The 10,258-nt window shown below is 39.8% G+C and overlaps 1 protein-coding gene and 1 pseudogene across 1 annotated transcript; one reads left to right on the top strand and one right to left on the bottom strand.

Moving 5' to 3' along the window:
- Positions 1–975: 975 nt before the first annotated feature.
- LOC108543981 (olfactory receptor 51F1-like) lies at positions 976–1,870 on the bottom strand (annotated as a pseudogene).
- Positions 1,871–9,005: 7,135 nt separating this feature from the next.
- LOC108544537 (olfactory receptor 51F1-like) lies at positions 9,006–9,961 on the top strand. The gene is given in 2 exon segments (XM_017895751.1): positions 9,006–9,096; positions 9,099–9,961. Coding segments are annotated over 2 exon segments (954 nt in total).
- Positions 9,962–10,258: the final 297 nt, after the last annotated feature.

Here is a 10,258-nt window from a genome sequence, read left to right as displayed (position 1 = left end):
GCTCTGCGACCTATCAGAGGGAAAGCACATTTAGTTGATTATATCAAGGCCTGTGATGGTATCGGAGGTAATCTGCATAAAGCTACTTTGTTGGCACAGGCAATGGCAGGACTGAGAGTGGATGAAGGAAATACTCCATTTCCTGGAGCTTGTTTTAACTGTGGGAAGCATTGTATTACTAAAAAAGAATGTAGAAAAAATAGCGAGTCAGGCCGCCAGATAGGGGAAAAAAGAAAACTGTTGAGCCCAAAATATATCCAAAATGTAAAAAAGGAAAACATTGGGCTAATCAATGTCACTCTAAGTTTGATAAAGAAGGGAACCCGATTTCGGGAAACTCCATCAGGGGCCCGTCCTGGGCCCCTTTCCAAACCAGGGCANAATAAAATCTCTGTTAGCACAGCTGTTCTGAGAAAGCAGAAAGAATATAGAAGATTGAAGAAGGATAGGGTCATAATGTCCTTTCTTCAGGAATTTTCCAAAGTGCCGTGTGCCTATTAAGTATTCTGGGAGAGAGCAGAACTGAATATCCATGTATCCTCAAACAATGGCATTAACTGAATCTTCTATACTTAGAGCCAGCATGATATCCAGGAAGAGCATGGGATTTTGAGATAATAGCTGTGGACATAAATTCCAGATTTTTAATCTTAAACTAGTCATTCAATATTCCAGTCCCTGCATTTATTAATTCATAAATTTAAATTATGGTTATCCATTTCAAAGAACTGTTGTTTAAGCTAAGTAAAAGAAAGCATGTACTTAAAGGAGACAAATGCAGAACTTGAAGACAGTGGGTGCTCAGTAAACATTACTGTTCTTCTTTTTGTTACTAGAGAAGAAATATGGGTTGGCATGGAGGAGAAATGCAACAGAGTATAATTGGATCAGGTAGACCCCAGCAGGAAGAACAGTCCCCACCACATTTCTTTTTATTTTGTTTGAAAGAGCTTGAGGATAGCCCTGCAGCTTTGTTTAGTCTTCACACGATATATGATGGGGTTCAGCACAGGGGTCCAAGGAAATGGATGTTGGACAATAGTGGGTGGACATGTGGTAAAGCTTATGGAAAAATCTGTGGACCACTGAAAAAGGACAATCCAGGGAATGTAGAAGACTGCAACTGTCCCAATGTGAGATCCACAAGTGTTGAAGGCCTTCCTCCATCCCTCTGAAGAGGTGATGTTTAGTGCAGAGTGGATTATCAGGATGTAGGAAAACACAACACATGGTGTATCAACCCTGGTGACCAGAATGAGAACAACTAAGCCTCCATAGCTGTTCATTCTTGAATCAGAACATGCAACCTTAAGTACATCAGGGTGGAAGCAGTAAGAATGGGAAAGGACATTGACTTTGCAAAATGACAGTCTCTTAATGAGAAAGAGGGATGAACAGAGGCTGATCAACATTCTTAGAACTATTGCTACACCAATCTTTAGAATTCTGGAGTCTGTCAGGATGGTAGCATATCTGAGGGGTCTGCAAATGGCAACAAAGCGGTCAAAAGCCATGACCATCAGTACTGAGGATTCCATAAAGCCAGAGCTGTGAAGGAAAAAGAGCTGGATGATACATGCATTGAGGGTGATTTCACGTGCATTGAACCAGAGGACACTGAGTGTCATGGGCATTGTGGAGAGGGTCAGTCCCAGGTCAGTGATAGATAGCATGAAGAGAAAATAGTGCATGGGTTCATGGGGGTTTGGCTCCAGATAACAACCAATAGGATCATGCTGTTCCCTAAGAGAACAACTGCGCTCAGAAGGAAGAAGAGAATTGAGATCCAGATGTGGAAGGCCTCCAGCCCGGGGAAGCCTGTTAGGAGGAAGATTGGGAACTCAGATGTGGTGTTGCTGAGACGTGGCATGGTGAGCTGGTCAGTTAGCACCCTGTTAGGAGCAAACCCCCCAAAATCTGGCCATAAACTGGCCCCAAAACTAGCCATTAACAAAATCTCTGCAGCACTGTAACATGTTCATAATGGCCCTAATGCCTAAGCTGGAAGGTTGTGGGTTTATGGGAATAAGGGCAAGGAACACCTGCCCCCTCTGCCCCCCGCCTCGAAGGCGGAAAACCACTTAAAGGCATTCTTAAGCCACAAACAATAGCATGAGTGATCTGTGCCTTAAGGACATGCTCCTGCTGCAGTAAAGTAGCCCAACCTATTCCTTTAATTCAGCCCATCCTTTCATTTCCCATAAGGGATACTTTTAGTTAATTTAACATCTATAGAAACAATGCTAATGACTAGTTTGCTGTTAATAAATATGTGGGTAACTCTCTGTTTGGGACTCTCAGCTCTGAAGGCTGTGAGACCCCTGATTTCCCACTTCACACCTCTCTATTTCTGTGTGTGTGTCTTTAATTCCTCTAGCACCGCTGGGTTAGGGTCTCCCTGACCAAACTGGTCAGGGATGGACCATCATGGGGGGATGGACACATCATGGGGGCTCGAATCTAGGTCAAAGGGTCACTGGAGCGATGCTTGGAAAACATGGAACTAAGCTGGGGGACACCCAAGTACTCTTAAAGCAATCCCCGTGGTGAGTAAGAAGGGGAGCTCGGAAGCATCAGGGTAATGATGGGACAGGTGTGGAGTCTGGTTCGTTTTACCTTGGAACTTTTTCACAATGATGATGAGGAGGAATGAGAGTATAGCAAAGTAACAGAAGAGGTTACAGAGCATGTTTATTTGCCAGCTAAAGCTAAAGCAGCAAAGGAGGGAGAGGTTCATCCCTACCCTTCTGCACCCCCTCATTATTATTTTGAAGAAAAAGGCCCTCCAGATCTTTCTTTCCCGGAAGACACTGGGTGAAAAGTAGTTGCCCCAGTGACTGTTTGAGCAGCTCCTCAAGTGACTGCTCTTAGTTCTATTCAGGCATGAATTCAGCAAGCTAGACGAGAGAGTGATATAGAGGCTTGGCACTTCCCTGTTAGAATACAACCCCCAGATCAAGAGGGAAATATTATAGCTACATTTGAGCCTTTTCCTTTTAAATTACTCAAAGAATTTAAACAAGCTATAAATCAGTATGGACCAGGCTCTCCTTTTGTAATGGGACTGTTAAAGAATGTTGCTGTTTCCAGTCGGATGATACCTACCGACTGGGATGCTCTTACTCGAGCTTGTCTAACTCCTGCTCAGCTCTTATAATTTAAGACTTGGTGGGCAGACGAAGCTTCCATTCAGGCTGCTCACAATGTCCAGGCCCAACCTCAAATTAATATAACTGCAGACCAACTTTGGGGAGTTGGTGGCTGGGCTGGTTTTGATGCACAAGTGGTCATGCAGGATGACGACACAGAACAGTTTAGCAGAGTATGCATTAGAGCTTGGGAAAAAATCACTTCAGGTGATTTTACTCTTCCTTTAGTGCTATAAAACAGGGACCAAGAGAACCATACGTTGATGTTATAGCTTGGTTACAGGGGTCTCTTAAAAACATGATTGCAGATTGGGCTGCTCAGGATATAGTGTTGCAGTTATTAGCTTTGGACAATGCTAATCCCGATTGCCAGGCTGCTCTGCGACCTATCAGAGGGAAAGCACATTTAGTTGATTATACCAAGGCCTGTGATGGTATCGGAGGTAATCTGCATAAAGCTACTTTGTTGGCACAGGCAATGGCAGGACTGAGAGTGGATGAAGGAAATACTCCATTTCCTGGAGCTTGTTTTAACTGTGGGAAGCATTGTATTACTAAAAAAGAATGTAGAAAAAATAGCGAGTCAGGCCGCCAGATAGGGGAAAAAAGAAAACTGTTGAGCCCAAAATATATCCAAAATGTAAAAAAGGAAAACATTGGGCTAATCAATGTCACTCTAAGTTTGATAAAGAAGGGAACCCGATTTCGGGAAACTCCATCAGGGGCCCGTCCTGGGCCCCTTTCCAAACCAGGGCATTTCCAGCTTAGGCCATTCCCTCACCCCTGTACAATGTCTGTCCCCCGCCACAGCTGGTAGCGCTGCAGTAGATTTACGCTGCACAAAAGCTGTGAGCCTTCTGCCTGGGGAACCTCTGCAAAATGTCCCAACAGGAATCTGTAGACCCTTGCCAGTGGGTATAATAGGATTACTTTTAGGAAAGTCTAGTTTAAGTTTAGAAGGCATAAAAATACACACAGGAGTCATTGATTCCGATTACAGTGGGAAAATTTAAACTGTTATACCTACTTCTGTTCCCTGGAAAGCAGAGCCAGGAGACCGCATAGCACAGCTCCTGATTGTGCCATATGTAGAAATGAGAAAAGTGAAATTAAATGAACAGGAGGATTTGGAAGCACAAACAAACAAGGCAAAGCAGCTTATTGGGTAAATCAAATTACTGATAAACGTCCTACCTGTGAAATAACTATTCAGGGAAAGAGATTTAAAGGTTTGGTAGATACAGGAGTGGACATTTCAATCATTTCTCTACAGCAATGGCCGTCTGTGTGGCCAATTCAACGCACTCAATTTAACATAGTTGGAGTTGGTAAAGCCCCTGAAGTATATCGAAGTAGTTATATTTTGCATTGTGAAGGGCCCAATGGACAACCTGGGACTATTTAACCAATTATAACTTCTTTACCTATAAATTTATGGGGAAGAGATTTATTACAACAATGGGGAGCACGAGCTCTATTTCCAGAACAATTACACAGCCCTCAAAGTCAACATACAATGCATGAATTGGGGTATGTCTCTGGTATGGGACTAGAAAATAAAATTGCAAGGTTTGAAAGAACCACTTCAAGTGGAAAGACAAAGTTCCCACCAAAGATTAGGATACCATTTTGATGGCGGCCATTGTTAAGCCTCCAGAACCTATACCTTTAAAATGGTTAACAGATAAGCCAATTTGGATAGAACAATGGCCGCTAAGTAAAGAGAAACTGAAGGCTTTAGAGAAATTGGTTACTGAACAATTAGAAAATGGGTACATAGCTCCAACATTTTCCCCTTGGAATTCTCTATTTTCATAATTAAGAAAAAATCAGGTAAGTGGAGAATGTTAACTGACTTAAGAGTCATCAATTCAGTTATACAACCTATGGGAACATTACAGCCAGGATTGCCTTCTTCTTCTGTAATTTCAAAAGTTGGCCTTTAATAGTCATAGATTTAAAAGACTGTTTCTTTACTATCCCTTTAGCTGAGTAAGCCTGTGAACGGTTTGCATTTACAATTCCTGTGGTAAACAACCTGCAGCCTGCTAAGCATTTTCATTGTTTTACAGATGGGTCTAGTAATGGTATAGCTTCTTATTCTGTATCAAAAGGTAAAGTTTTCCAGACGTCCTATACTTCAGTTCAAAAGTGGAGCTTGTAGCTATAATTGAGGTATTGACTGCTTTTGAAATGCCTATTAATGTGATTTCTGATTCTTCATACGTGGTTCATTCCACACAGTTAATTGAAAATGCTCAGTTACAGTTTCATACAGATGAACAACTGATGACTTTATTTACCCAACTGCAAACAGCAGTTAGAAGTAGAATGGACCCTTTTACATCACTCACATTAGGGCTCATACACCTCTTCCAGGACCTTTGACTGAAGGGAATCAAATGGCTGATTGCCTAGTTGCTACTGCAATATCTAATGCCAGACATTTTCACAATTTAACCCATGTTAATGCCTCTAGTCCCAAACGCAGATACAGCATTACCTGGAAAGAAGCTAAAGCTATTATCCAACGATGCCCAACTTGCCAAGTGGTACATTCCTCATCTTTTACAGGAGGAGTTAATCCTCAAGGATTGGAACCTAACTAACCTAAGGGAATAGTAACATGTGTACTTATTATAGGATNTACACACAGGAGTCATTGATTCCGATTACAGTGGGAAAATTTAAACTGTTATACCTACTTCTGTTCCCTGGAAAGCAGAGCCAGGAGACCGCATAGCACAGCTCCTGATTGTGCCATATGTAGAAATGAGAAAAAGTGAAATTAAATGAACAGGAGGATTTGGAAGCACAAACAAACAAGGCAAAGCAGCTTATTGGGTAAATCAAATTACTGATAAACGTCCTACCTGTGAAATAACTATTCAGGGAAAGAGATTTAAAGGTTTGGTAGATACAGGAGTGGACATTTCAATCATTTCTCTACAGCAATGGCCGTCTGTGTGGCCAATTCAACGCACTCAATTTAACATAGTTGGAGTTGGTAAAGCCCCTGAAGTATATCGAAGTAGTTATATTTTGCATTGTGAAGGGCCCAATGGACAACCTGGGACTATTTAACCAATTATAACTTCTTTACCTATAAATTTATGGGGAAGAGATTTATTACAACAATGGGGAGCACGAGCTCTATTTCCAGAACAATTACACAGCCCTCAAAGTCAACATACAATGCATGAATTGGGGTATGTCTCTGGTATGGGACTAGAAAAATAAAATTGCAAGGTTTGAAAGAACCACTTCAAGTGGAAAGACAAAGTTCCCACCAAAGATTAGGATATCATTTTTGATGGCGGCCATTGTTAAGCCTCCAGAACCTATACCTTTAAAATGGTTAACAGATAAGCCAATTTGGATAGAACAATGGCCACTAAGTAAAGAGAAACTGAAGGCTTTAGAGAAATTGGTTACTGAACAATTAGAAAATGGGTACATAGCTCCAACATTTTCCCCTTGGAATTCTCTATTTTTCATAATTAAGAAAAAATCAGGTAAGTGGAGAATGTTAACTGACTTAAGAGTCATCAATTCAGTTATACAACCTATGGGAACATTACAGCCAGGATTGCCTTCTTCTTCTGTAATTTCAAAAAGTTGGCCTTTAATAGTCATAGATTTAAAAGACTGTTTCTTTACTATCCCTTTAGCTGAGTAAGCCTGTGAACGGTTTGCATTTACAATTCCTGTGGTAAACAACCTGCAGCCTGCTAAGCATTTTCATTGTTTTACAGATGGGTCTAGTAATGGTATAGCTTCTTATTCTGTATCAAAAGGTAAAGTTTTCCAGACGTCCTATACTTCAGTTCAAAAAGTGGAGCTTGTAGCTATAATTGAGGTATTGACTGCTTTTGAAATGCCTATTAATGTGATTTCTGATTCTTCATACGTGGTTCATTCCACACAGTTAATTGAAAATGCTCAGTTACAGTTTCATACAGATGAACAACTGATGACTTTATTTACCCAACTGCAAACAGCAGTTAGAAGTAGAATGGACCCTTTTTACATCACTCACATTAGGGCTCATACACCTCTTCCAGGACCTTTGACTGAAGGGAATCAAATGGCTGATTGCCTAGTTGCTACTGCAATATCTAATGCCAGACATTTTCACAATTTAACCCATGTTAATGCCTCTAGTCCCAAACGCAGATACAGCATTACCTGGAAAGAAGCTAAAGCTATTATCCAACGATGCCCAACTTGCCAAGTGGTACATTCCTCATCTTTTACAGGAGGAGTTAATCCTCAAGGATTGGAACCTAACTAACCTAAGGGAATAGTAACATGTACTCTCCTGAACTTAAATTTTACATTCTGTCACCTGGTATTTTTAAAAGGCTTGATTGAAAATTACAACATATTGAATATTGCTATTATTCAATTTTAAATCTTCCTAGAATTGATTAGAACAATATAAATGTATTAATTTATAAAATAACTTTTAGAATTTTAATTGAAATCCATATTGCATTTCTGTGTTTACTGAGTCAACTGCTTTTCTCATTCCCTTTCTCCTGAAAACTTCTACCATCTCCTCAAGTCATCAGTTCATACTTTTGAACAGCAGTAAATTTCCTCCTGATACTTAACAGAGCAAAAGGTAGACATGGGTAACTTTTCTTCACATAAACTTCCACCAACCTACCATTTGCTACTTACTCTCTAGTGTCAATCGAAATGATGGTCCTAAGCTTTTTGAGGGGTAATTACTAATCATTAGCATTCTCTATATTCAATGACCTAATATTTTCTGAAGGACATTTATATATCAATCAATTCTTCACATTCTATATTTCCAATTTTATCATACCTATTGTATCATTAACTTCAGTTTATGAATTTAGCCATTTCTCTAAGTACTTGCCATTTTGTAAAAATTCTCCATTTATGTTATACTCTTCTTTAATCATGGCCTATTTCTCTCCTTGCCTTCACTGCCAAGTTTCAGAAATAAAATAAACCGTACCTCCACTGCTAACCCTTCCATTCATTACCAAAGTCACTGAAGCAGGTTCTCAGTTTCCAGCTGTATTTCCTGGGGTCACTAATGAGCTCTTGGCTGCATTTGCATTTTTTAATCCTTGCCAGACTTGACAGCACAAACAATTCAACACAGCTGTTCATGTAATAGTGGTTCATGCCATGTTCTCTTGGTTTCTATGGTTCCCATAAAACCGGTCTCATCTTGCTGTAATAGATATGATCCTTTCCAATATTCTACAGAGTTCTGTCTTCATTGGTTTTCCCTTGTAAATCTACTCTCTGCAGTTGTTCACCTACAGTGTTGGATGAAAATGACACATATGCAGTTCTAACATCCAAATTTATATTACTGGCAATTATCTGGAGATCTGGGTCTGCAGATTCACATCCACATGGTCACTGCAGAATTGAGGATACTTATAAATATCTTTCTCTTATTCTTTTCACTCAAACATATTCAAAATTAATGTACTTATCCTTTAACCAAGTCTTTATTCATAGGCTCTTATGATATTATGGAGCTCAAAGTTTTATAAATATAAAAAAAATTATCCTAAAGTGGTATAAAATAAGGACATACTTTCCTTGAATTTTAGGTTTTTATATATATATATATTTGCTTAATATATTTGCTTATATATATTTGCTTAAATATATATATATTTGCTTAATATCCCTGGCTATGAATGGTAGATGAACATTATAATTTAATTTAGAGATTTCTCAATGATGCAGCGCTTATCTATGACCTGGGACAACTCTCCTAACCAAAAGAATATTTATCTGAATATTTTGCATAACACTGTAATGTATCACTTCTATAGGGTGGGAGCATTTTGAGGACAAATGCTGCAAAACTGCGATACCATGGAAATCCTAAGCAACTTGACATCTAAATTTCCAACCTTCTTGTTAACCAGCAGTCCTGACCTAGAGTCTCCCATGCCTGGATCTCCATTCATTTTTCTTGTTTTTACACCATTGCCTTCTCTGGACACAGCATAATCCTGTTTGTCATCATTACCCAGCAGAGTCTCCATGAGCCCATGTATTATTTCCTCTCCATGCTATCAGCCACTGATCTGGGCCTGACTGTTTCTACATTGTCAACAACATTAGGTATCCTCTGGTTTGATGCACGCAAAATCAGTCTATACAGCTGCGTTGTCCAGATGTTTCTTCTTCATGGATTCACTATCATGCAATCTGGGGTGCTGGTGGCTATGGCCTTTGACCGTTATGTGGCCATCTGTGATCCTCTGAGGTACACTACCATTCTCACTAATTCCAGAATCATTCAGATGGATTTCCTGATGATTACATGTGCTGTAGTACTAATACTACCACTACTTTTGTTCCTTAAGCCTCTCTATTTCTATAGAATGAATGCCCTTTCCCACTCCTACTGTTACCATCCAGATGTGATTCAATTAACCTGTTCAGACATTCAGACATTAATCTGTGGATTAATAGATCTCATCCTGACAACTGGAATAGATACGCCATGCATTGCCCTGTCATATATCTTAATTTTTCACTCTGTCCTCAGAATTGCCTCCCCTGAAGAACGGCACAAGGTCTTCAGCACCTGTGTCTCCCACGTGGGAGCAGTTGCTATCTTCTACCTCCCCATGCTGAGCCTGTCCTTGGTGTATCGCTATGGTCCATCAGCCCCCAGAGTGGTCCATTCAGTGACAGCCAATGTATACCTGCTTTTACCCCTTGTGTTCAGCCCCATCATCTACAGTGTAAAACCAAAACAGATACACAAGGCTCTGCTCAGTCTGCTGCTTACAAAATGAACAGACATAATTTTATTTGATGCAAAAAAACCTGGCGTAAGTGACTTGCACTATAGAAAAGCAAACTTGGTAGCTTAGTGCCTATTGGATGTGTTTTTTTCATAGTTTTCATTCACTCAACAGTAAATATGTTTTGTATTTAGTCATAAAATATGAGAATGATATATCACCCTGAGACATTTGTAGCTTAATTAGGAAAATGACAATAGTGACATAATAAAAATAATACTCCCAGCAACCAACACGTATTGACTCTTTGTTTCAGGCTAGGTGTTCTACTAAATTTTTTAAGATATA

The sequence above is a fragment of the Rhinopithecus bieti genome, unplaced genomic scaffold (genome assembly GCF_001698545.2).
Source record: "Rhinopithecus bieti isolate Rb0 unplaced genomic scaffold, ASM169854v2 scaffold_648, whole genome shotgun sequence".
NCBI classification, from domain to species: Eukaryota; Metazoa; Chordata; class Mammalia; order Primates; family Cercopithecidae; genus Rhinopithecus; species Rhinopithecus bieti.
Note: the sequence above shows the minus strand (reverse complement) of the source record. Positions and strands in the feature narration are given on the sequence as shown.